This window comes from Garra rufa, chromosome 8, assembly GCF_049309525.1.
Source record: "Garra rufa chromosome 8, GarRuf1.0, whole genome shotgun sequence".
Taxonomy (NCBI): Eukaryota; Metazoa; Chordata; class Actinopteri; order Cypriniformes; family Cyprinidae; genus Garra; species Garra rufa.
The window spans coordinates 10,146,977-10,174,790 of record NC_133368.1 but is presented as its reverse complement, the minus strand read 5'-3'; the positions used below and the strand labels follow the sequence as shown (position 1 = coordinate 10,174,790).

Genomic DNA, 27,814 nt, shown 5'->3' with positions numbered 1-27,814 from the left:
TGGAGATTTTAATCTCATCAATGTCTTGTTTAATCTTAAGTAACTCTTTTTGTGTGAACTCTGTAACCAAGAGAGTAAGATCTAGAGATGCCTTGTTCATGATCTCACACCATCGTTTACAAAAGGCTGGGTCTTCACGGCCAATAGTTGGAGCCTTCTGGATACGAAGGCCTCTAGGTATGCGGCAATTGTTAAGTTAAAAATATATGATAAAGGCTGCGCAATAAAGTCAGCTGCTAACTTTAGAAAGAAAGGATCTAAATTGTCAGGACCAGCAGACTTTTTTGTGTCTAATTCCTGAAGGGCTTTATGGACTTTGTTAATTGATACAGGAGAAATAAAAAATGGTTTTTCTGAGGTTAAACATGGGTCAGAGGGGTTCTCTTGATAGAAGGATTCAAGGATTCAAATAGGGATCCTGAAGAAATAAAATGCTCATTAAAGCAAGCTAACATTTTTTGTTTATCAATCACTATTGAGCATTTTAAACCAAAGTATATTATAGACTTTTAATTAAATTTAAAGGTCCACTAGTGCCTTGAAACACGCAGCCATTCTATGTGGTGACGTACTTTTAACTGAAACAAAAACATATCGCCCAGCCCCGCCCACTTATTTTGAATAGCCAATAGCGTTCCATTTATATCTGCTCGGGCCAGAGCCGTTAAGCTCGATAAAGCCGCATTTGTAAGCTTATGACCAGGGTTCGAATTACGGGGGAGCTAAGGGGAGCTCGACTCCCCTGAAAAGGACCTGGGCTCCCCTGAGAGCCTACTTTGAGACATTTAGGGGGAGCTCTAAAACACTTTCCATTTTTTGTGTCGCATATAGATTTTGATTTTCTGTACATCAAGGTTCCTGAAATAAATGATGATATTAAAAATGTGTCAATGTTGTGTGTTTATTCGCTCATTACATCACTATTTCCGAACACTATTTTCCGCTGTCTCCTGCTGTGACCATCCATGCGTGGCGGCGCTGCAGTGAAATTACTACGTTTACGTCACCACTTGAACTTCTCACTGAGTTGGTATTTGAATGTTAGCTTAACTTCAACACTTGGAACACTCTGTGGATACTAATAAGAATGTCAAAAAGAAAGCAGCCAAACCTCAGTCAATTTGGATTTACAAAACAAACGAAGAGGAGTGATGACAGCGCACCAGCTACAACAACTAGCTTGCCGGTGTTACCGCCGCCGCCGCATCTGTCAAACAAGGTGCTTGCGTTTGGAAGTAAACGGTTTACTATAGACCTATTGTTTTAAATGCCCGAACATGCACCAAAAGCATTAAAGTCAGTCAGGGAGGATCGGAAAATAGGGCTCCCCCGAAAGCCACTTTGTAATTCGAACTCTGGCCAACACGGCACAACACGACTTGATCTGGGGAACACAGAGACAGACATGGAAGACAATGCAGCCAGGATGATTAGTGGGGAATGGGAGTTCTTATAGAAGTCTAATGGTGAACAGGTGTCTGTATGATGAGTGCTAATGACAAGACAGGTGATACAATCAGGGAAGTGCAGTGCAAGGGAAGGGGAAACAGCGACCTCAGGTGGCTGAGGGAAAACCCCCCAGCCCAGATCATGACACTTTCAATTAAGAGGTGGCTGTCCTTAACCCTAACCCATAAATTTCAACTTCTGAAAATGATATTGAAATAATTTTTGCATTTTATTCCATTGCTGTTTTTAAAAATATCTTTTTCATTTTTAAAAAAAAAGTTAAAAAAAAAAAAATCTATGTTTTTTAATATATTCTTTGTAAATTTTGAAACTTTATGTAAAAGAAATGTGTCCTGCATTTTCATGTCACTACCCAGTCAGTGTATGTTTTAGTCCACTAGCTGAGACTGATTTTAACTGCACCCCTACATTTATAATCAGGAAATATTCCTGTGTGTCTCTCTCTCTCATTGCTACATGGTGATGGCCCCCATTATTTTAATAAATGAACATAAATTAGTTCTAAAGTCTGAAAATCTACAATTTTTCTGCTATTAACCAATCAAGGTGTTACTCCATAACATTTAGTTTTTATGTGTGTACAACTGTCCAGAACTGTGTTACCTAACCATGTGCTGATTGGCATCTTTGAGCTAAAACTTAGGTAAAATTGTCACTACCGAAACAGTCACAACTGAAACATGTCATCGCTTATCTGAACAAAATGTGGGAAGAAAATCGTTTTTGAGTGTATAAACATTCAACCATTACAAATGTTAACTAAAATAATAAAAAATAAAACTGACAATAGACAATACAAATATTTATTGATAATAAGCAACCATTTAAAACACAGTGTATGAACTCATAAAAACACATAAAAAATGCATTTCAATTTACCAGCATATTCAAAGTAATCATTTAAAATATAAACCCATTTAAAACACTTTTAACATGACTAATATGTGACCCTGGACCACAAAACCAGTCTTAAGTCGCTGGGGTATATTTGTAGCAATAGCCAAAAATACATTGCATGGGTCAAAATTTTTGATTTTTCTTTTATGCCAAAAATCATTCAGAAATTAAGTAAAGTTCATGTTCCATGAAGATTTTTTGTAAAATTCCTACTGTAAACATATCAAAATGTAATTTTTGATTTGTAATATGCATTGTTAAGAACCTAATTTGGACAACTTTAAAGGTGATTTTCTCAGTCTTTTTGATTTTTTTTGCATCCTCAGATTTCTGATTTCAAATAGATGTATCTCAGCCAAATATTGTCCTATCCTAACAAACCATACATCAATAGAAAGCTTTCATATGATGTATAAATCTCAGTTTTGTCAAATTTAACCTTATGACTGGTTTTGTGGTCCAAGGTCACATATAATCTTTTTATAACAATATTCCAGCATCATTAATTATTAGTACTAACTACTGCTACAGTAAATACTGGTGCTAACAGTCAATGACTATAAAGAAACAATCAATCCAAACCATAAAAACCATCAAGGTAAATAAATATAGATTATTTAATCCATCAACTTTTTATTTGCTTCAATATGGCAAAATCATGAATTTAGTGAGAATTAAACAAATCGTGTTTATATCACTATATTTAAAGTATTTTTGAAGTGATACAATTTAATGAAATATGTGCTAATTTGCATACATTTCTAGTACAAAAATCTAAACACTGGATGAAGTCAGTTTCAACATTCTTGTTGACATATTAGAGTCAAATGTTTTTACTGAGGGAATTTTGGGTATCTCATATTGTCACTCCATAATTAAAAAAACAATTAGAACAGACAGAAAACTAATTGAGAGAAAACGGCCTTTAAAAATATGTATTGTAATTAAATTCTATTGACACAAATAGATAACGTGCTATAAAAGAAACACTTAACAGTGTCTTTTGGGTGTTTTCTTTCCATCAGTCTGAAAGAAACTTTATGAAACACCAAAAAGCCCAAAATCTTAAACTTAATAGGTGCATGAAAAAACAGTGTTTTTGCCTGCAATGTCTCCCCTTAAGCATTTTACATTAAAAAAAGAATATAAAACCATTAAATCACGTAATACTGCAGTTTTTAGAGTGGAATTTCATGGGAAAGACTTACATAAACAAAGTTACAATAAATGGTAACTCTAATTTGTAACTAAAATAGAACATTTGTAAACTAACAAATTATATTTTTAAGATATACTTAAGTTTTGATGTTACTCATTCAACATCAATATTCATCATTTTAAAAAACAAGTTAATTACAACAACAACAACAACAACAACAACAAAAAAAAAAAACTAAGCTGGACACAACAATCACATGCAGAGAGAGGGACAACATCATATACTCACAAAATAAATTCATTACACTACTTGATTTAATTGAAAAACATTTTGCACACAATTTAATTTAATTAACACAAAATAAATCTGTTTAGTTTGGTCAAGACAGCTTAGTTGGTTTAGGTCCAATTAATTTATTCTAGCATGTTCAACTTCATGTTTTGCCACAGCCTAAGCACAGGTGACCACAAAATTTAAAAACATTACAGAAACTCCTCTAAATGTACAACACAACTTAACATTAATAACAAATATGTCCTTTTCTTTACTAAAAAAAAAGTAATATATCGCTTAATCCCTACATTTACTCTCCTAAAGCAGTCAGTTTCAAAGCATGCTGGGAAATACTGATCCACCGTCCAGTTAGTTACGTCAACAAAAATGATTCATGTAGTTTTAACACAAGTGAAATAAGAAATCTTAAATTTTTAAATGTATTAAGTAGAGTAAACATAATAAAACTGTTACAAAATGTTCAACAATTGTGGTACAGTTTAATTAAACTGAAGAAAATGTGAAAAAATAAATAGTAATAATAAATAGGTTTTTTTAGCATATAAACATTCTAGCTGAATTACATTTTTTAACAAAAAAATAATATAACTAATACTATATTGATAATAAACAACTATTAAAAACACAGTGTATGAACTCATAATACACACATAAATTACACATTAAGCATTTGACTTTACCAGTATATTTAAAGTAATAATACAAAATATAAACCTATTTTAAACACTTTTGTTTTTTGGTAACATGACCAATATAATCTTTGTTATAACAATACAAACGTTGCAGCAACATTAACTATTAGTACAAACTACTGCTACAGAATTGCAGTCAATCTCTCTACACTCTTAAACAAATGAAATATTTTTACATTTTAAATCAATTGTTTTATAATTATCTGTTGTTGTAAAATTGATTAATAATAATAATAATACATTTTATTTGATGGCGCCTTTCAAAACACCCAAGGTCACCTCACAAGCAAATAAAGATAAAAAAATAAATAAAGATACAAATCACTACACAAAGCAAAAACACACAGTAAACAGTCCGTATATAAAAACAAGGTGCAGTAAGTAAACATATTATAAAAAATCCTGTATAAAAAGATATGTCTTAAGACGTTTTTTAAAAGTCAACAGACAATCACCTTTGCGAATATCAAGGGGAAGGGAGTTCCATAAGCGGGGGGGATTAATTGCTTTATAGTTTTGTAGTTTTTTCCTTCATTAAAGCTGGAAAGTACACAATCTTAGATTTATTTCTCTAAAGTTTATTTCTTCAAATGTTTATTTCTGGGTCCCTTTCCCTGTCCTAATTTTAAATTACACATCATGCTACTTTGCATATAAAAACTACAATCAGTACATTTATTTCCCTACTTTAAACTCTGCCCAACAAGCTGGTCCCATCAGAGCTTTGGTTTCAACTGGTGCTGTGTGTTCAGCTCCTCCAGCATCCACCCAGAGCAAAGCTGTTCTCTACAGTTTCTGTCAGTCCTGGTCACCCTATACAAACAATTCAAATCATTTATCCAGACTGATCCTAACAATACAATCCAACCAATGACTGCAGTGATTCACATGAATGTAATGTCATTGTCCACCTGTTCAGTGTAACCAGGGGTGGTGCTCAATGTCGTCTAAACTGGGGCGATCTGCCGCCGCTACACTGAGACACCAGCTGATCAACTGACGGTACTCTGTTACACACAACACAGTACTTGTGTTCAGCAACACAAAACAGCAAACTTCACCTCGATCTGGACATGATTTTTATCTCTTGCCTGTAGACAGCTCACTAGGAAAGTTCAGTATGGTTTTGGAGGTGACCCTCGATGCGGTTCTGAAGGGCAAACGACCGCACAGGATTTTGTAGAGCGTCACCCCCACTGACCAAACAGTAGCCGGTCCTGCATAATAGCGGTGCCGACGAAACCACTCAGGAGGGGCATACTGAGGTGTGCCTGAGAGACCCCACAAGACCAAAAAAATCCAGTGAAAAGGCTCCAAATAGAGTCAGAATAGTTTCTTTTAGTTTGAACACCAAAAGTTTATAAATGTCCATATACAAATACATCCACAGAGTGTTGTAGTGAGATCTTTCCTGCTGTAGCAGAAACCAACCTTCAAATGATCTGTAGGCTGAGTCCTTTAGTAGATCTCCACAGCCAAAGTCCAGCAGCTTGATGTTATGTGAGTCTGTGGAAATCAGCAGATTCTGTGGCTTGACGTCCCGGTGCAGGACTCCGCGGCTCTCACAGTGTTTCAGTGCCATGATGAGCTGCAGCAGCACTTTCTTGGCCAGGCTCTCATCCAGGCCGCTGTTCTCTTCACAGAAACTCTGGAGATCTTGGCAAGGAACTGGGCGTTCCAGGATCATGCTGTAGTGATCGGGACTGTCAAACCACTCCACCAGCAGCAGGACATTGGGGCAGGCAGGAGCTGAGTTGACCAGGGTCATCAACGCCACCTCCAGCGGCAGCCGACCATGGCCTTCCTGCAGTGACAAATGCCAAATTATACCCAGGCCTGAATGAGGATGTGTGCAAACCAATGAGATGTCAAACACAACAACAGATTCACTTACAACTTTCAGTCTCCTGTGCATCTTGCGTTTAGAGACATACTTGATGGCGACCTGTAGACAGATAAAGCACAGTAAATCACACCTGCCTAACTGTGGAACATGACATTTACTGATATCAATTCTGAGAACATTTCTGAAGGCTTTTTAATTAATTTTAGGAAAAAAATGTCTTACTGGCAGTCCATCGGACCTGCGCGTCCCAGCATAAACTGAGCCAAAGCCACCTCTTCCCAGCAATGGGCCCTTCTCATATGCTTTTGTAACATATAAAATCACAAAAAATTATTTTCTGAGAAAACATGTTGCAGTATCTACAACTGTAAAAGAACACTACGTTGACAGTTTTTACATCAAACAGCTAAAGAACTTTTTCAGTGAATAATCATTTCATAACTGAGCCATAACGTCTTTAATATAAGCCTATTCTGACCTCTGCAAGAGCGTTTGGCAGGTCTTCTGCATGAGGTGGATGGACGCTCATCTCCCTGGCTGCCGCTCTGCCACTTCCTCTTCCTGTTAGGCTCATCCGTGGACACAGAAACGGCCAACTCAGAAGGCAGAGGTGCTATATAGCCAGGTAGGCTCAGTGGCTGGCTTGGGTTTGGCAGCGGTTCCTGATCCTGGTCTCCAGAGCCACGTCTCCCAACCTCCTGAATAGCCGTCTGGGTAAAACCAGCACTCCTGCATCTGGAGCGGCCTGGGGCTGGAATATTTCATACATACAACACTTAATCAGTGTCACATCAAATTGTGTTACGTCATATTTTTTAAGTTTTCTTGAGTAAAATAAAATAGTTTCCCACTATTATAATTATGACAAGGAATAAAACATATTTTACTAATTCATTTTAACTAAGTTAAGTGTTTTGATAAGGCATTCAGTCTCATTTACAGGAATATATTTAGCTAGGGAAAATTTGGGTTGAAATAAGTTCATTTACACACATTTCTTTGCATTAACTTAAAATGTACAACATCACACTATAACATAATGTACTAATAATAAACAAATGAAACATACCGATAATAATACCATTAATAAACAAATGAAATATAAAACACTCACCTGGTCTTTCACTCATAGCCACTGAAACCTCCTGCAAACTCCAATATATGAAAAAATAAATAAATGACTAAAATAACTAAGCAATTAAACTATCAAATAAATATAGAAAGAAAGAAAGAAAGAAAGAAATACTGTCCTCAGAAATACTCCTCCAAAGAAGAAAAAAATGAAATAACTCTCCAAACTTCCTCCAAATTAAGAAAAGTACAACAAAATAAAGGTGTTTTCAGATATAATCTGAACTCCTTGCTCCCAAATCCTCCGAAATCCGGTAAAAATCGCAATTTGTGCACAGAAAGTATTCTCCAACAGTGTTTGTAGTCGCCTTGTCTCTCACCAACAGATAGCAATGGGTTCGAAAGTTTATATATTCAGTCAGAATTCATATCATTACACACGTCGCTATAGCAACTAAAATTTGAATCAGGCATGTGCACGCCTGACGTCGCGTGCGTGCGTGCGTGCGCGTACGTCGCATCTCATCATATGTATTGAATTGAAAAGAAAATCCTGACTTTTTTTTTATTTGTGAAATTTATCTGAACACGTAAACTTTTTCCCCTACCCCTGATTCATCATATAGTCCTAAAAATAAGTTAGCTGAATCATCTTCTAATTTAATTTCATAGTTTATTACAAATAGAAATCAATTAAAATAGATTCGTGTAATTTATATGTATTTATTTGACTGGGAATCTGTTATTTGACTTATTTAACATTTACAAACTCATTTATTAATTACTCGGGAAAATGACCTACTGTTGTTTGCCATCCAAACGAAAAGCTGAAATTAAATCGATAAGTGTCCGACTGTGGAAACGGCTCAAGCAATGTCCGACGTAAAGCTAATGCTAATTACCAATGCTAATTAATCACATATACAAGTCTTATGTCAGTTGATTAAATATTAATACAGAATCCATTGTACTATCGCCTACCTTAATTCAATATATTGATTTGATTTAATTCATTATTACCACACATTTATTACGTGTGCGCGTATTCAAATCACGTGACCTTTCGTAACTCCGTACCTCAACTAGTTCATGGTTGCATCCGAATAGGCATATAAAATCGCAGATTGGTTAAGCTGTTTGCTAATTAATAATAATAAAAAAAAGATGTTTACTAAGTTCCTTCTATTATCTTTTGCAACCCTCAATATGTTTAACATATCAGTACTCTTATATAAAATCATCATTTATTAGGTACTTTCTGTCACGTTGAGAAAGGAGGAGATCTGGGTCCAAATGCGGGGGAAAGAATAGCCTATCTTTAATAATAACAAATAAACACATACAAACCAAACAAAACACAAACCAAAGGCCAATATGACAGCCACAGACTAATAAATTACCCCACAGATTCAATATGAAACTCCTGCTAAAATAAAATAATGATCATAATCATGCTGAGGCTGTGTAGTTTAATACATGCCGATCGCACATATGAGCGCATATGATCTGCTCCGTGTATTGCGTCTCTGTGTAGGGGGCGGGACAATACGGATTCTAGAGAGCATTTGATTGGACAGAACGTTTGATGAGAAACTCAGAACTGAAGAGTACGGAGCCCCTTACGTCACCTGTAGAAGAAAAATAATTAATCCATGGGGACGGTTTTGCAATTCGTTCCCTCAGTTTATAAACCGTACTCACGAATTCTTAAATTGTTCCCTCGGTTTAACAATTCGTGCCCACGGATTAACAAACCGTGCCCACGAATTTCCAATCCGTGCGCTCAGATTTTGTAAACCGTACCCTCGAATTTTGAATCCATACCCACAAATTCATAATCTGTGCGCACGCTTTCGCAATCCGTTCCCACAGTTTGTAAACTGCTCTCACGGATTTGTGGCCCCGCCCCTAAATTCAACCTGGACACCTGTTTAAGTGCTGGATGCATTGTTTTGCATTTTTAAACTTTATCTCTCAGTAGGCTATATATGAGACTATGCAACACTGACAAAACAGAGTTTATTATAGCTTTATTTTATATTAATCACCAATAGATTAGCTGTCAAAACACCATGTGTTTTATCCTATTGGTTATTAATGTAAAATAAACGTTAAAAAGAAGCCTGTTTTGTAAGTGCGGTATTGGTACCAAAATAAAATAATAAGTGAAGAGCGCTGGTCAAACGGCTTTGTTTTATTTAATAATATTTTTCAAAATGTAAAATTACCTGAATTAAAAAAAAAAAAAAAAAAAACGCGTTTTGGAGAGGAGAGGGTAAAAAGCAATACAAAACAAATAATGTACAGGTTATGTTGCCATTCCTTTGCTCTCAAACTAAATGCAATGTAATAATAGGCCTTATTTAATAATAACATTAATAGTGCAGCATGCATCTAACTCTGGGTGAAAAGCTTATCATAATCACAAATCCGTGAGAGCAGTTTACAAACTGTGGGAACGGATTGCGAAAGCGTGCGCACGGATTATGATTTTGTGGGTACGGATTCAAAATCCGAGGGTACGGTTTACAAAATCTGAGCGCACGGATTGGAAATTCGTGGGCACGGTTTGTTAAACCGAGGGAACAGTTTAAGAATTCGTGAGTACGGTTTATAAACTGAGGGAACGAATTGCAAAACCGTCCCCACGGATTAATGATTTTTTTCCTACAGGTGACGTAAGGGGCTCCGTAGTAGTGCACGGTGATTTAATCAAAATCGTTGATTCATATAGGCGGAAGTGACGAGACTGTAAGTTTTGAATGCCCATATCTTGTAAACGCGAATTTTGTCGTTGTTTTGAAGCACACTAGCTCATAGATATTCTTAAGGCTAATATATTCATACTAAAAGCCAAAAAACTTTAATTTTGATTTCAGGGGGACTTTAATTACCCTAAAGAATCATATGAATTTGTGGAAAATGGGCATCCGATGACCAATTAAAAAAAAAAAGCCATCACAGTCTTGTGATGAAAAAAGGTAGAAAAACCTTTCATTAATTGTTTCATTGCGTGTTTTTTTATTTTTTTATTTTTTTGGTCACTGACACACCTCCAACTTGGAAATTTGGGGCTAGGTGTTTCCCACTTGTAGCCTATATACAACGTGATGTTTCCCTACATGACTTAAACTCACCGTTATTATTAATTGATGATCTTGATCTAAATATGACCCATTTATTAATTATGTCAAAACAGTCTTAGGTAACAACATTTTCACAACTCACGTTTTGTTTGTTTGTTTGTTTAATGATCAAGTATTATGAGCAAATGTGTGAAACCCATTTTGAACACTAGGGGTCAGGCTGAGAACATTCCTGTGCTGTGAGTCTCTACAGAAATACTTCCTAATGCATATTTATTCATTTGCCAGACACTTTTATCTAAAGCGATCTACATTGCTTTCAAAGTATGCTTAAAAAATAAAAATAAGAAAGAAAGAAAGAAAGAAAGAAAGAAAGAAAGAAAGAAAGAAAGAAAGAAAGAAAGAAAGAAATCAGTTCTTGTTCAAATTTTTAAGTATTTCAGTAGGCTATATAAAGTTATTTAATGTGCTTATGAGAGAAAAAGAACTGTTGAGGTTAATGGTGTGAAATAATGAGGATGCTGCTGAATTCTCATATCCTCCAAAGGTCTTTAGTGGGGGTCTGTGGCATCACTACAGGTGGTCTGCTAGTTGTATTATCTCAAAGTAAGTTTTATTTACTGTGTGTATGTGTGTGGTTGTAAATACATGAATATGTTGGTTTTTTTTATTTAGAAAAGCTACATAGTAGGCAGCTCAGTGAGTTTTGAGATGGAGTCACCACGTGCTTGACTCTGCATATGCAGTGTGTTAGTGATGGGTGGAGAAAGGACCATTTGCAGTCCAGTTGGAGTTGAGTTTAGTGTGTTGAAGAGTGTGTTCTGAGAGCAGAGGGCATCTACTCCACATAGAGGTATGTCAAAATATATTATTAATTAATCTTTATTGTTACACTATGACTTTATGGTTACTTTCATATTAAACTTTAGCCTCATTTTGTATTTAATTTTCCCAAATGGCACTGTCGGATAAACTGATAATTTTACTGAGTTTGAGTATTAATAAATTGTCAGTTTGTTAATGATCAATTTATCAAGGGTTGATATTTACTATCTTTTTTATTTCGTAATTAATATGTTTATTTATACGTAAATAATAGCAAACAATCCCGTTTACTAACGATTTTAGCTATATTTATAATTAAAGTATCCTTGTAGAATATTTTTGGCCTCTTAAAACAAATAAATGTAAAATCAAAAGATTTTAATTTAAATTTACTTAATATCATCATTGTTGTGGTGCACTTATGGATTAAACTGCTTAAACCCACATTAATGATGTTTTCTGAAATGTGCAATTATTCATTACTGATGTTAAAACTAAACACAAAAGTTCTTTATTATTTTTGAAAAATGGTGAAAGAACACAAATAACACACATAATGTTTGGTGTAAATTCATATACACTTCTAGTCAAATGTTTTTGAACAGTAAGCTTTTTAATGTTTTTTTTTTTAAAACGTAGTCTCTTCTGCTCACCAAGCCTGCATTTGTCTGATCCAAAGTACAGCAAAAGCAGTCAAATTTTAAAATATTTTTTACTAATTTCTATTTGAATATATTTTAAAATTTAATTTATTCCTGTGATTTCATTACTGCAGTTGCATGATCCTTCAGAAATCATTTTTCTGCTAAAAAACGTTTATTATTATTATGTTAAAAACAGCAGAGTAGATATTTTTCAGGTGACAATAAATGAAATTGTGTATAATTCAATTAAATTAAATTCAGTTCAATTCAATTCATGTTTATTTGTATAGCGCTTTTCACAATACAAATCATTGCAAAGCAGCTGTAGAAGAAAAAATGTAGGCTACTACAATATATTTAGTAGCTTATTAGTGGTGACTACTGTATGTTAAGTCGATGTACATATGGCATAAATATTAAAAACAGTAATGGTGTAATCAAAAACAGATGATGAACACTAATAGTAATGATTATGTGTTGCAATCAAACTTGTAGAAAATTTGTGTAGTGCTGTATGTTGTTTCAAGGCTGGTGGTCGGCGGTCCTCTGGGGGGTTGGCATCATCTCTTCTTCTGAATCCAGACTGAATCTTGTGTAATTCCTAGTTACCACGGGATGGAAATCCCATGGCAGAAACAGAGAAACAAATAGAGAAATAATTAGCGTAGCTGCTGTTCCAACCAAGCAAAAATTAACTGTTTAGCCCAAGCTGAAGAATGTTGATGTGCATTTGATCAGATATAACTGAAGTACAACGTTATGAGATACCTTATGTGAAAGCTTGGCTAAAGAGATGAGTCTTTAATCTAGATTTAAACATATTGGCCTGGTTTCATAGACAGGGCTTAGACTAAGCCAGGATTAGGCCATAGTTCAATTAGGACATTTGAGTAATTTTTATAAACGTGCTTCGAAAAAAACATTACTGGTGTGCATCTTGAGACAAAACAAAGGCACTGATATATTTCAAGATCAGTCCGTGCAAGTTTCGTTCAGTTAAATTATCTCAGATTTAGATTTTAGTCTAGAACTAGGCTTAAGCCGTGTCTGTGAAACCGGGGGACAGAGTGTGTCTGAACCCCGAACATTATCATGAAGGCTATTCCAGAGTTTGGGAGCCAAATGTGAATAGGCTCTCCCTCCTTTAGTGGACTTTGCTATCCTAGGTACTACTAAAAGTCGAGAGTTTTGCGATCTTAGGGAGCGTGAAGGATTGTAGCGTGGTAGGAGACTAGTTAGGTATGCAGGAGCTAAACCATTAAGGGCCTTTTGTAAGTGATACGGAACCTAATAGGTAGCCAGTGTAGCGACCGTAAAATTGGGGTAATATGATCATATTTTCTTGATCTGGTAAGGACTCTAGCAGCTGCATTTTGGACTACCTGTAGCTTATTTATTGAAGAAGCCGGACAACCACCTAGTAGTGCATTACAATAGTCCAGTCTAGACGTCATGAATGCATGAACTAACTTTTCTGCATCAGAGACAGGTAACATGTTCCGTAGCTTAGCAATGTTTCTAAGATGGAAGATTGCTGTTTTTGTAACATGAGAAATATGATTTTCAAAAGACACCCAGATTTTTAACAGTAGAGGAAATAACAGTACATCCGTCTAGTTGAAAATTGCAGTTTAAGAGATTCTGTGTACTGTTTTTGGTCCAATAAGTAATATCTCAGTCTTATCTGAATTTAATAGTAGAAAATTATTGGTCATCTAGTCTTTCACATTTTTAACACACTCTGTTAACTTTGCTAAGTTAGAAGTTTCATCTGGTCTTGTTGAAATATATAGTTGAGTATCATCAGCATAACAATGGAAACTAATCCCATATTTACTAATAATATAATCAAGGGGTAACATGTAAATTGAAAATAGCAGAGGACCTAGGACAGATCCTTGTGGCACTCCATACTTTACTGGTGATAGCTGCGATGACTCCCCATTTAAATAAACAAAGTGGTAGCGATCAGTCAGGTATGATCTGAACCATCTTAAAGCCTGCCCTTCAATACCTGTATAGCTTTGTAATCTATCTATGAGTATGTCATGATCTATAGTGTCGAACGCAGCACTAAGATCAAGTAAAACTAGCAATGAGACGCAGCCTTGATCTGACGCAAGTAGCAAGTCATTTGTGATTTTTACAAGTGCAGTTTCTGTGCTATGGTGGGGCCTGAAACCTGAAATTCTTCAAAGAGATTATTATTTTGCAAGAAGGAGCACAATTGAGCAGACAAAACTTTTTCCAAAATTTTAGACATAAATGGAAGATTAGAAATGGGTCTGTAATTTGCCAATTCACTAGGGTCTAGCTGTGGCTTCTTAATAAGAGGCTTAATAACCGCTAATTTGAATGGTTTTGGGACATGACCTAAAGATAGCGATGAGTTAACAATATTAAGAAGCGGTACTTCTGCTACAGGTAACAACTCTTTTAGTAATTTAGTGGGTACAGGATGTAATATGCATGTTGTTGGTTTAGATGCAACGATTTATTTAATTCTTCCTGTTCTATAGTTGTAAAGCAATGCAGTTTTTCTTCGGGTGTAATGAATAATGCTGAAGTATCAGTTGCTGTAGTATCTATATTTGTTAATGTATTTCTGATGTTGTCTATTTTATCAGTAAAAAAAAATATAAAGTCATTACTATTAAACTGTGCAGGAATATTTAGGTCGGGTGGCGTTTGGTTAGCCACTGTGCTAAATAAAAACCTTGGATTGTTTGGTGGATGTACTCAGCTCTAGCAGCTTTTAAAGCCTGTCTATAGCTGGACATACTGTTTTTCCATGCAATCCTAAAAACCTCTAAGTTAGTTTTTCTCCATTTACGCTCAAGATTACGAGTTTCTTTTTTAGAGAATGGGTATTACTGTTGTACCATGGCACAGTACGTTTTTCTCTAACCTTTTTTAGCTTGATGGGGGTAACAGCTTCTAATGTATTAGAGAAGATAATGCCCATGTTACTAGTCATTTTGTCTAGTTCATTTGCATTTATGGGTACACAGAGCAGCTGAGATAAGTCAGGCAGGTTATTTGTGAATCTATCTTTGGTAGCAGGAACAATAGTTCTGCCCAGACGATAGCGCGGAGCTATATAGTTAACATCAGTAATACGCAGCATGCACAATATAAGGAAATGATCAGTAACATCATCGCTTTGAGGTACGATATCTATATCAGTAAGATCAAGTCTGTGCGATATAATTAGATCTAGTGTATGATTAAAACAATGAGTGGGTCCGGTGACGTCTTGCTTGACTCCAAAGGAGTTTATCAGGTCAGTAAACGCAATCATTTGTATTATCAACATGAATGTTAAAATCCCCAACAATTAACGCTTTATCAAAATTAACCAATAGGTCTGAGAGGAAATCTGCAAATTCTTTTAGGAAATCTGTATATGGCCCTGGAGGTCTATACACAGTAGCCAGAGCAAGAGATAGGAGAGATTTCTTTTGCATATCTGACAGAGTAACATTAAGTAGAAGTACTTCAAATGAATTAAACCTGTACCCTGTTTTCTGAGTAACATTGAAAATATCACTATAAATTGTTGCAACACCACCGCCACGACCAATCTGACCAATAGCTTTGATCACAGGAATAAATTATATTTTAAAATATATAAACAGTTTTTTTAAATAATAAAAATATTTCACATTTTTACTGTTTTTGCTGTACTTTGGATCAAGTAAATGCAGGCTTGGTGAGCAGAAGAGACTTTTTTTAAAACATAGAAAAACTGTTCAAAAACTTTTGACTGGTAGTGTATAAGCACAATTTGTATTTGTTTACAAGCTCATTTTAAGCTTCTTTGTGTGTATTTTTTCTGTATATGTTTTATATATAGTCTTTGTGTCTGTAATATGTGAACACAGATGGCAGCCCTTCAGTAAGATGTTGGAAACGTCCCTAACTGTCTTCATTTTCATTTTCATCCCACAAGACTGAGCTGGACTGTTAAATGCCCTCTCAATATAAAGGGTACAAACAACTTAAAGACTCTAAATATCTATTATAATTTGACTCTATAGTAACTGAAATGCTGTATTTCCTTTCTTTTATAGGCTAAAATGTTTGTGGTCTCCTTGCCAAGATGTCTACAGATCTGTGTGTCTTTGGTAATGGTTTCCAGACTACAAGGTGCGTGATTATTGTAATCTCGTGTTCGGTGTGTAAGCATCGTATTCCGTTTGGTTTCAGTATTGGTTTGTCTCAGGCAGGGTTTCAGCTCCAAAACGTCTGGAGGCCCCGGTTGAGCAGCCCTTCACTCTGAGCTGTACGCTTGTCAAAGCCAGAGGAGAATCGGTTCAACAGATCCGCTGGCTGGATGTGCAGAACCAGACGTTAATCACCTACCAGCCTGGTGAACAAGACAGCGTGAGCGGACAACAGCATGTAGAGCTAGCTCCTTCACCGCGAGATGCCAGTGCCATCACCATCAAACGGGTCAGCTACAGAGATGAGGGATGTTACACTTGCATCTTCGATCTTTATCCCAAAGGCTCAAAGGAAGGACAGACCTGCCTTACTGTCACAGGTGAGTTTTGGACAAGATGTTTTGGGAGGATGCATCTATAGTTTTACTCACCCCCTTGGCATCCGAGATGGAATCAGGATTTCTCTCCATATAGTGGACAGTGCCCCTGAGTTTGAACTGCCAAATTGCAGTTTAAATAAAGCTTTAGAGGGCTCTTAACTATCCCAGCCAAGGAAGAAGGGTCTTATCTAGCGTCCTTTTGCAGTTTAGACAAGTCACAAATGACAAGTCATCGTGAGTAAGTCATTGAATCAGTCACATGGCTGATTCCTTAAAAAAATGCTGATTCACTCTAGTATGAATCAGTATGTGTTTCAATTTAAATGCTGTGCCCTTGGGGCAATTACTATAAGATAAGAACTGTTGTTCCTTTTGAGGTTTAATAACTGTCATTTCTTTTATACTTTTGAATGTTTCATTTTTTCTAAAATGAGATAGCTTCTATAACATATGGCCAAATGTGGCCACCTCTCAAGGACGCAGCCTTTAAAATGAGACGCCGTTAAGAAATGAGTCATTGAATCATTCTCTCAAAGCTCGTTTGTTTAAAACACTGATTCATTTAGGAACAGAACAACACTTCCATGTACGGGTGGGAAGATCAGATACTGCATTTTTGAATCGTGTTCAGCAACATTTTATTCCTTCATCTTTATACATCAGTTAGTTTATTTGAGCCGAGTTAAAATAAAATGTTGTGTTTTCACATTTACATTTGTAACCTTTGATCATACTCCGACTTAGGAAATCATTGTAATGCACCTTAGTCAAGCTATTAGTAGCTCACCTCAGATTCCTGGTCTTTCATTTGTCACACACTCTATTGACTGAAAATCAGAGAGAGGTATCACTGTAGACCATTGCTTAATTCTAAATGAACATGCATTAGAAAGACAAATCTTACTTTAATGAATATCTTTTTTTTTTTTTTAGATATGCTTTGAAACACTGATATTCAACTCATGCATCATCAGGTTTTGTTTTTTGGCTCTCATAAAGCAGGTTGTGGGAATAATAAAAAAAAAACACATCAGCATAGTTGTGGCTTTGGATGTTGCGTACTTGCGTTGTGGATTCTGGAAGAGAATGTGAAAGTAGATAAGAAACAGCTGCTTGGTGTGGCAAAGATCCAGCTAATATAAACATCTCATGAATTCTCTGCACCTGCCAATCAATTGTTGGGATGATGTGGTGGAGACTACTGTCCTTCCCTCTTTTTTTTCATTTAACACATCATTGATCATGTGGGAATCTTATTCTGGATGCTCCTTTGGCAGCTATTGTTTTGTATTGACACTGAAAATACTCATCTATCTCATCTTGGTTTCACTGAAACATCTTTTTAACCTCACTCCCATTTCTCCTTTTTTGTTGGATTGTATTGTTCCATGAAGAATATTTAACATTCATGGAATCTTTCCATTGGACAAAAGGTTCTTTATTGTGGAAAAAAGTTCTTCAGATTATAAAACTGTGCTTTACATGCCCTTCAAATGGAACCCAAAGTGTTTCTATGGCATTGCTGCAAAAAAAAAAAAAAAAGTTTATGGTTGTATGCTTATTTACTCACCCCTATATCACCTAAGATGTTGAAGTCTATTTTTCTACAGTCGAAAAAAAATTAAGGTTTTTGCCAAAAAAAAATCTGGAATTTTTCTCCATATAGTGGACTTCATTGGGGATCAACAAGTTGAAGGTCCAAATTGCAATTTTAATGGAGCTTCAGAGGGCTCTACACGATCCCAGCCAAGAAATAAGTGTCTTGTTTAGGGAAATACTGTAATTGGTCATTTTCTAAAAAAAAAAAGGTCATGCGAACAAGTGAACTGGAACGTGCAAAGAAAGTCCAACACCCTTAATAAAAACAGGTAAAACAACTATGTTGGATTGTTGAAGGAGAAAATGAGATGAAGTTTTTCGCTCAACCCTAACTTTTTGAACCGAAGCACACAGACAAAGAACTAACTGCGAAGACCTTTCCAACATGATTATGCAATACGTGAAGTCACAGATGCGCATCGCAGAGCTATAGTGCAATACAAGCATTTGTGGTTAAAAGTATATAAATTTGTATTTTTTTAATAAAATGACCAATTGTTTTGCTAGATAAGACCCTTATCACTCAGCTGGGAATGTGTAGACCCTTTGAAGCTGCATTGAAACTACAATTTGGACCTTCAACCTGTAGAGTCCCATTGAAGTCCACAATATGGAGAAAAATCCTGGAATGTTTATCTCAAAAAACCTCAAATGGATGACATGGGGGTGAGTAAATTATATAGTTTATAATACACTATACTGAATTTTAATATGACTTTATAATTATGTACATACATTGCATTATAATGCTACTGTTAGTGTAGTAGTGACTATTTTCATTGTTTTACAGCAATGGTGTTCCCAGAGGGCAATAAGACTGCAGTGGGTGGCAAACAAGCCTCTCTGGCGTGTCGGTACGGCCTGCCGGAGAAAGTCAAGCAGGTGTTGTGGAAGAAGATTGTGAATAAAGCAGAATCCCGTGAAGTTGCATCTTTTGCAAAGCAGAGTGACCCTGTAATTGAAGAAGAGTTTGTGGACCGCGCGAGCCTGAGCCCTTCCCTGTCAGACACAGAGCTCACATTATGGCCGGTCCAAGCTGAAGATGAGGCCTGCTACACCTGTGAGTTTCACCTTTACCCAGACAACACTAAGAGTGCTACCAGTTGCCTCACTATATTTGGTAAGTCCACAGTTGCATTGAAATCTTTGCTGATATTTGTCAAGTTGGCTGATAATGATATTCAGTCTCAAATGTTTGATATTTTTGATGCTTGCTCTGTTTGTTATTAGGATGATGTAAAGTTAGAAAAGTTAAGTTCTAGGCTGGTCTAATAGCGCTTGCCAATATTTAAATGATTGAGACCAATTAAGGTAACTGAATGGTAACTTTGCGACTAGATGTCTAGCAGTCATCAGAGTATTAGTAGACTGTCTGCTTAATATCTGCTTTATTTGATGGTCTTTTAACAGACATTCTACTACTACGAACTTTGCAAATTTGAGTCTTATTCTGGTAACCTTTACCCTAACATTGATTGACATGATTGCTGATTTTCGGAGTCTAAACTGAGTGAAACACAAATCTAGTTCAGTGTATGCATCTGGTAGGGCTGTAGCACAGAGTGGTAGAGAGGGCAGGACAAGGCTAAACACACACAGGACTGGAGAAAATGAGGACAACAGACAGAGAGAGAGAGAGTGATGTGAAAGGAACTGATTGTAGGAGGGTGAGACTGTGAGATCTATGATTTATTCAGACTGTGGCCAACGTGAATGACTGTGTCACTGTTCCACTAACACAGTGCTTCTCTCTATGTGCTGCTCTCATTCTCCTGCCTTGTCTCTCGTAGATTGATGTTCACTTCGTGCCTCATTGCTCTGTACTGTTGTGTTTGCATAAACTGAGGATGCAGCCACCAGATAGCTCAAAATGAAAAATGTTGTGTCAAACCTGTATCACTATATTTCTAAAGTTTTCTTCATACGAGGAAGGCAGTGGGGTTTAATCATATTCGCTCATCTCTTATTCATACCAATCTTCGATTGTTCAGGGGTCATGGTTTTGTAAGAATGTGAAATGCTTGTTCTCCAATGGAATGCCAAGTGTATACCTCTGTTTGGGCCAAAGCTGTGGTTTGAATGGGCATCTCTGTAGCTTTGAACTACTGGCGAAAATATGTGGGCTGCAAACACTCAGAGATGGCATGGATTTACAAAGCCAACTCATGCTTTTCAAGCCAACACAAATGGTTATCATTCAGTAGAGTCAATGCATGATTTTGTGTTGGGATCAAGAGGTCAAAGTTTGTCTGGATAGCATGGCTCTTGCTGGTAGATGCTGTGTTGTCATCTGTTTTTAAAGGTATAGTTCACCCAAAAATGACAATTCTGTCATTAATTACCCTCTGGTCATTCCAAACCCGTAAGACCTTCGTTCATTTTTGAAACACAAATTAAGATATTTTTGATGAAATAGAGTTTTCTCACCCTGCATAGACAGCAATGCAGTTGTTCAAGGCCCAGAAAGATAGTAAGAACATCATTAAAATAGTCCATGTGATATCAGTCGTTTGACTGTAATGTTATGACGCTAAAAGAATACCTTTGTTTGCAAAGAAAACAATAGTAATGTTTTTATTCAACAATTTCTAATCTTCCGCACTTTAACACACTTTCAAGTACCATGACACATGTGTGTGTCTTCTTCTGCTTGTAAACAAAATTTCTGGGCTTTGAATGTGGTAGTTGCTTTGCTGTCTATGAAGGGTCAGAAAGCGCTTAGATTTAATCAAAAATGCCTTAATTTGACTTCCAAAGATGAATGAAAATTTTACAGGTTTGGAAAGACATGAGGGTAATTAATGACAGAATTTTCATTTTTTTGGGTGAACTATCTCTTTAAATGAAGTATGGGTTACCATACTTGGCTACACGTCACTTAAATAAATAAGGAAACATTTAGAAAATAAATTAAAAAAGATCCAGCCATGCCAGAATCTGTTAAAGCTTATATGCTTATTTGCAATCCTGAAACAATATTTTTCATCACATGTGGACCCGGCAGATATCATTCATTTCTTTTAAGCATTTTGCACATTTGCTGTCTGACTTAGATAGAATGACTTAATGCTAGGGCCAAAGTGAAAATCTTACATTTGATTCTTTGATGTACCCTAAATGGGTCCACTAATGGACATTCACATGTAGCTGTGTATTCTGACTACATAGCTCAAAAATAAATTCTCTGGGAGTAAGACACAAAACAACTATATCCTATATCATTTGCAGTCCTGCCCAAACCTCAAGTAAGCTACAAGACCACATCTCCCGGAGTGACCGAGGCTAATTGTACTGCCGTAGCCCGGCCACAGGCCGAAATAGTGTGGAACGTGGAGGGGAATAACCGGACCATTGGTCCACCTGTGACCACCGCTATCCAGCAGAGTGACGGGACGACTCTGGTCATCAGCACCTTGACCATCCAGGCTGGACTCCTGAAGGATGTCTCTGTCAAATGCCTTGTACATCATAAAGGACTGGAGACTGCTATTGCTGTTTCCATGAACACTAAAAGTGAGTGTTATTATTATGCAATTTGATTACAAATGTTTATATTGGGGTTCTATGGGTTCTAAACTAAAAAACCATAGACCCTCCAGTGAAACCATGCTGCAAAAGATTATCCTTGGTGAAATCAAACCACAGAAGTTACAGTGAAATATGAAATTTTGAAAAATCTCAACATTGCATGTCTAATTCTTCTATGTTGGTAATTTCAGTGGTATGAATTGTGGTTTACAGCCTGACATGCAGTGCAGCTCTGGTATGTCGGGTTTTTGCACTCATCATTCAATGTTTTTCCTGGCCCTCGCTCTATGTTCATCTCTACAAAAGTTGCTTTTGGGCAGAATGCAGAGCGACGCTCAGGAAAACAATTTTTTAAAGCCAAGAAAATACAAAAAGGAGTGAAAGGGAGTAGAGAAATCCTGATCATAAAGGGCTGCACAGCCTGATAATGGCCTACGGCTGTCAATAGCATGTAGTATTGTTATATAGCAGTTTAAATGCATTACATGCATTCCTTGGTTTTTGTTTGTCTCTGTATGTAACGTAGAGTTACTTATACATATGTTCCCTGTTTAATTTGACCTGTTTGAAACTAGAGAACTTATTGTCATAGCAGTAACAGTGTTTCTTCAACCATGGGAAAATAAACTCATTGTTGAAGTGTAAATGTTTCACACTCTCTTCACACACAAGTTTATTTGTTCATTAAAACTGTCCAACAGTGGACATGCAGTTGAAGTCAAAGGTTTACATACATCTTGGCGAATCTGCAAAATAATAAATAAGAAGGATTATCAAAATGCATGTTATTGTTATTTAGTAATGACCTGAATAAGATACCACAAGACGTACACTAAACAAGAGGAAATAATAGTTCAAAAGTTTTTGATTCTTAATACTGTGTTGTTACCTAAATGATCTCTCTCTCTGTGTGTGTGTGTGTGTGTGTGTGTGTGTGTGTGTGTGTGTGTGTGTGTGTGTGTGTGTGTGTTTGTGTGTGTGTGTGTGTGTGTGTGTGTGTGTGTGTGTGTGTGTGTGTGTGTGTGTGTGTGTGTGTGTGTGTGTGTGTGTGTGTACCTGGTATTCATCACGTTGTGGGGACCAAATGTCCACAAGGATAGGAATACCAGTCAATTTTGACCTTGTGGGGACATTTCTCAGGTCCCCATGAGGAAACAGGTTTATAAATCATGCACAATGAGTTTTTTTGAGGAAGTAAAAGTGTGCACAATCTCCTGTGAGGGCTAGGTTTAGGTGTAGGGCGATAGAAAATAAGGTTTGTACAGTATAAAAACCATTACGCCTATGGAATGTCCCCATAAAACATGTAAACCAGTGTGTGTGTGTGTGTGTGTGTGTGTGTGTGTGTGTGTGTGTGTGTGTGTGTGTGTGTGTGTGTGTGTGTGTTTATAGTGATAGTTGTTCATGAATCTATCTTTTCACACTGAGGAAAACTGAGGGACTCATATGCAACTATTACAGAAGGTTCAAATGCTCAATTATGCTCCAGAAGGAAACACAATGCATTTAGAGCCAGGGGTGAAAACTTTTGGAATTTGAAGATCAGGGTAAATTCCCCTCAGAAGTTTCCTTCTGAAATATTTGTACTGGAAGTGAACTTCTCCTTTAACATTTTACAGGTTTTGCAAGGTGTATGTAAATGTTTGACTTCAACTGTGTACACGAAGTGTATTACTATGTAATACTTTTACAGTTTGACAAAATTGATTGGAAATGATTCAAAGGTTGGTGTAAACTATAAAAAAATTATAGTTAATTTTTTTATGGTTTTATGGTTAAAATAAAATACAATTAAACTTTTATTTGATATAAGCTACTTTACAAAATTTCCAGTTCTTGTTTTCATTTAGTTTAACTTGGCTCAAATAACAAAAATTAAAAACTAATTCAAAATGAATTAAAAGAAAAATTGTTTCAAAAAACAAAAAATGATGCAAGCATGAGGAAAAAATATGATTCAGTTATTTGTATGACTCCGAAACCTCCATATGAAGAAAAAAAAGTTAAAATCTTAGTTTTATCAAAATCATAACATCAACAGGATATAAAAGTGCCTAGAGTTAAAGAAACACCGAATGATTAAAAATTTAGAAGTCATTCCAAAGTGAAATGGCAATTGAAGACAAATGCTCTGAATCTGTGGCTTTCTCTGTTTCTCTCACTAGTTGGCACAGCACTCGCTATCCTGATCTCTGTGACTACTGTAGCGTTCCTTCTAGTCCTCTGCCTCTGTTTCTGTTTGTGGAAGTGTGTCCTGCGTAAAGATGGTGAGTATTTAGAAAGCAGTTAATTAATGAGAACAATCCAGAACAGTCAAGCAAAATGTTACGTCAAAATCATACAAAGTAATATACAAATATGTGACCCTGGACCACAAAACCAGTCATTAGGGTAATTTTTTATTATTATTGATATTTATATATCATCTGAAAGCTGAAAATTAAGATTTCCATTCATGTATGGTTTGTTAGGATAGGATAGGAATATTTGGCTGAGATACAACTATTTGAAAATCTAGAATCTAAGAGTGAAAACAAATCAAAATACTGAGAAAATCACCTTTAAAGTTGTCCAAATTAAGTTCTTTGCAATGCATATTGCTAATCAAAAATTAGTTTTTGATATATTTGCGGTAGCAAATTTACAAAATATATTCATGGAACATGATCTTTACCTAATATCCTAATGATTTTTTGCATAGAAGAAAAATCAATAATTTTGACCCATACAATGTATTGTTGGCTAATGCTACAAATATACCCCAGCGACTTAAGACTGGTTTTGTGGTCCAGGGTCACATATTTAAAGGGAAACTAAAATCTATACTGCTATACAAGCTGCACATTGACTACTCTAAATATATCCAAGTTTCATTTCTTTAGTATTGTTCCTTGAGAAGATATACTAAAATGGTTGCTGAAATGTGAAGGGTGTACTAACTTTTGTGACATACTGCATGTTTGTGTTGTTCATGTGTTGTTCACATGTTCATGAGCAGAACCTGAAGAGCATCAACTACCGAGAAGAGGCCGAGAAGAAAGAGAGGCAGACAGTTGAATGTAGGTGAAGCCTCTTCCTGTGACCTATTTCTGCTTAATTGTGACCTGTACTTCCTTCAACAGATATTCTTCAGATCTGATCTACTCATATGAGAAATTAGTCAAGTTTTTATTTATTGTGTGTGTAGAGTTACTGTTACAGTTACAGTTACATCTTTGCTTGGTCATGTTTCCACAGACTGAATCACTTTGATTGCAACAGATGACAAGCTTCAGTTCTTTTTACAATACTGAGACATTGGTGAAGACGAAAATCTCTAGTCATCATGCTCCCTGCTTTTTCAACCAAAGAAACCAGTGACACGTTTCTACATGAGGAAAGATGCTATATTTGGACTTTGTAAATCCATCACCAATATGAAGGTTTTATCTTGGTACAGAGGGGAGTTTAAACTTAGCATTGTCTGTTTTATTACTCATTTAAAAGTGTAAAAGGATAAAAGGACATTAAAAACATCTCAAAACTTCTTGAATTCTTGAAAAAATAGCTGTTCACTCAAAAAAAAGTGTATGAAAACTTGCACACTATTGAAGAAAAAAACATTCTATTCTGTCTTTTTGGATTTCTGATACTTATGTTATCATCAAACATATTCCTTTATAGTTTATAATCTTGATTTTGCTTTGTCCTTTCGTTTTTAAGGTGGACATTCGCACTGCCGATGAAAGGATGTAAGTCCAGTGAGGTAGACTGAGCACTACACAGTTGTTTTTCACACTAGTCAAGACTTTGTATACTTTAGGAAATCAATGATATATTTAAACTCATTCTATAGTATTGTTAAATGTTTAGGCAGACTGAACTAGAGATTTAGAGACTAACTAGAACTATTCATTCGAAGTTCTTCAGTCTCTCAACCCAAAGCAATGGTGGGAAAAGAGGTCATGACCAGCTTGTCAAAGCGTTCAGTGAAAATGCATTATCTGCAGTCTGGTGTGAAATTAAATGGCTGACAAATACTGTGGATCAGCTGGTTTCATTACTGGGAAATCGTGTTGTTTTGATCTTTGTGCCAGCGTTATGATAACTGATAAAAACTGAAAGACCTTTTATTTTGTCCTATGTATGTTCAATGATTTGTCATATTCCTGAAGATGTGAGAGTATAGTAATTCTTTCTGCAAGTAAAGTATGAAATAAAGTACATTGTTTTCTTATTGCAATATATGGATGCTGCATTTATTGTGTGCTTCAAGCTGGAAATTGTAAATGATATTGACTTGCATACAAGTACATAGTGCATTTCCATTTCCATGCTTCGATTTTATTGAATCTCTTATGAAACTGATCAAATTCTGTTCAATTAAATGACACAATATGGGTTGTACAACTTGTTTATTGCTGTTTTTGAATTGTTAATGACAAAAATAGGGAAAAATTAAGTATTTCGTCTCATGTCATAGAGTCCATTTATTGTCATGCATATTTGCAAAGACAAGAAAGAGAAAATTTTTTAATACATGCAGTCCTTTTATTTATAGAATATTCCATTCCAAACTTATTTTTCTTTTGTCCTTGCACCATTGATTTTAGGTTAATATTTTAGGTTGTTTAAACCAATATTGATTAAAAAAAAAGAATACACCTGAATCTGATTTTGTGTTTCAGCTAGTAAAGCAGGTCACCTACACTCTTAAAAATAAAGGTGCTTCACAATGCCACTGAAGAATGTCACACCCCTGGACTATTTAGTTGTTTTTTCCCCGCTGCTCTGTGTGTTTTGGTTTATCCCTCATTGTCTACACCTGGGTTTGTTATCAGTCTGTCTATTTAATGTGTGAGTTTTCCTTAATGCTTTGTCGGTCTTTAATGTTACAACCCTGTGTTCCTGTTGGATTTATTAAATACTGTTCGTTTTAACTACGTCGTTGTTCGTCTGTTCCTGCCTGAATCCTGACAAAGAACCTTTTCTTGTCTAAATGGTTCCATAAAGAACCTTTAACGTCTGAAGAACCTTTCTGTTTCACAAAAAGTTCTTTGTGGTGAAAGAAGGTTCTTCAGATTATAAAAAGGTACACTGTAAAAAAAATTAACCAGTTTCAACTTAAAAATTAAGTTCAGCAGCTGCCTTAACTTTTCAAGTTAAATCAACTTAAAAGTACAAGTCATTTTAACAAATTTTATTGTCATAAATTGAAATGACTTAAGTGACTGATTTAACTTAAAATTTTAAGGCAGCTGCTGAACTTAAGTTTTTAAGTTGAAACTGGTTAAAACTTTTTACAGTGAGAAAGAGATGGTTGTTTTAAAGAACCTTTGACTGAATGGTTCTTTGTGGGACCAAAAATGATTCCTCTGGCATCACTGTGAAGAACCTTTAAAAGCACCTTTATTTTTTAAGAGTGTAGCAAAGCCTTTTATTAAAGCTTATTTTTTATTATATATTTTTTTTTTATTAAATCTTTTACATCTTTTTCTCTAAATGCTTAAATGTAAATGTGATGTTAGTTTAATGCACACATTAGTGTGGTTCATCATACATTCTGCCAATGACATTGAACATTTTTTATTTATTTTTTTGTATCTGCGTTCCAGGAAAAATGTTTTCCAGCACTTGTGATCTTGCCAAATCGAACTCATTTTACACTGAAGAATTCAGATTAATAGATCTAAACCTGCCCTTATGTTCTCCTGTAAGACAGCTGATACAACAGCTTTGTTCATTTGTGAAAACAGTCAGCAGTTTGTTCATGAGATCCAAGAGAGGCAAAGAACATTGCGTGTGGCCGTGTGACTAACAAATTCTGTTTCAATTGACACTTATTTGATATGCATCTGTTCTGGCCTTGTGACTCTGCTGGCCTTCTCCAGTCTGAGAAATGTCAGGTTCAAGGCCTAAACATTTCAGAGAGAAACTGGACATCATATACTAAAGAATGAGACTTTAAGTTATTCCTAACGCAACAAAATCAAACAGAAACGTATGTTTTGTTGCTAAGAAATGACAAATGAAAACCGTATGTGTCATAAATATTCATCCTCCTGTCATCCTCACCTGGATGGAATCACTAAGGCTAAAAATCATGGTCTGTGCTCATCATACACTACACAATTTCTGCTTAATACAATGCAATTCAAAAGAAAATATAAAAATATAT

At 35.7% G+C, this 27,814-nt stretch overlaps 2 protein-coding genes across 3 annotated transcripts; one reads left to right on the top strand and one right to left on the bottom strand.

Moving 5' to 3' along the window:
- Positions 1 to 4,976: 4,976 nt before the first annotated feature.
- On the bottom strand, positions 4,977 to 13,929 carry LOC141340557 (serine/threonine-protein kinase pim-3-like). The gene is made up of 7 exons (XM_073845583.1): positions 13,914 to 13,929; positions 6,837 to 7,103; positions 6,581 to 6,660; positions 6,407 to 6,457; positions 5,944 to 6,316; positions 5,604 to 5,783; positions 4,977 to 5,519 (listed from the first exon to the last, which is right to left on the bottom strand). Exons 1-7 carry the CDS (start codon positions 13,927 to 13,929, stop codon positions 5,428 to 5,430), a joined length of 1,059 nt encoding a protein of 352 aa, XP_073701684.1. The 3' UTR covers positions 4,977 to 5,427.
- Positions 11,281 to 26,579, top strand: LOC141340556 (OX-2 membrane glycoprotein). 2 transcript variants are annotated; one of them, XM_073845582.1, is made up of 9 exons: positions 11,281 to 11,368; positions 15,869 to 15,974; positions 16,058 to 16,133; positions 16,214 to 16,530; positions 18,920 to 19,249; positions 21,358 to 21,642; positions 23,823 to 23,924; positions 24,656 to 24,716; positions 24,895 to 26,579. In XM_073845582.1, exons 3-8 carry the CDS (start codon positions 16,087 to 16,089, stop codon positions 24,712 to 24,714), a joined length of 1,140 nt encoding a protein of 379 aa, XP_073701683.1. In that variant the 5' UTR covers positions 11,281 to 11,368; positions 15,869 to 15,974; positions 16,058 to 16,086; the 3' UTR covers positions 24,715 to 24,716; positions 24,895 to 26,579. The 2 variants fall into 2 exon arrangements, with proteins under 2 accessions (XP_073701683.1, XP_073701682.1); XM_073845581.1 differs by having other exon boundaries at positions 16,210 to 16,530.
- The last annotated feature ends 1,235 nt before the right edge of the window (positions 26,580 to 27,814 follow it).

What these genes read in the sequence shown, in the direction of transcription:
- LOC141340557 (XM_073845583.1), bottom strand. An exon ending in TGCACAGGAGACTGAAAGTT is followed by an intron (nt 6,317 to 6,406) that starts GTAAGTGAATCT and finishes TTGTCACTGCAG; the next exon opens with GAAGGCCATGGTCGGCTGCC. An exon ending in AGCCTACAGATCATTTGAAG is followed by an intron (nt 5,784 to 5,943) that starts GTTGGTTTCTGC and finishes GGGGTCTCTCAG; the next exon opens with GCACACCTCAGTATGCCCCT.
- LOC141340556 (XM_073845581.1), top strand. Translation starts at nt 16,064, where the DNA reads ATGTTTGTGGTCTCCTTGCCAAGATGTCTACAGATCTGTGTGTCTTTG. An exon ending in CAGTTGCCTCACTATATTTG is followed by an intron (nt 19,250 to 21,357) that starts GTAAGTCCACAG and finishes TATCATTTGCAG; the next exon opens with TCCTGCCCAAACCTCAAGTA. An exon ending in TGTTTCCATGAACACTAAAA is followed by an intron (nt 21,643 to 23,822) that starts GTGAGTGTTATT and finishes TTCTCTCACTAG; the next exon opens with TTGGCACAGCACTCGCTATC.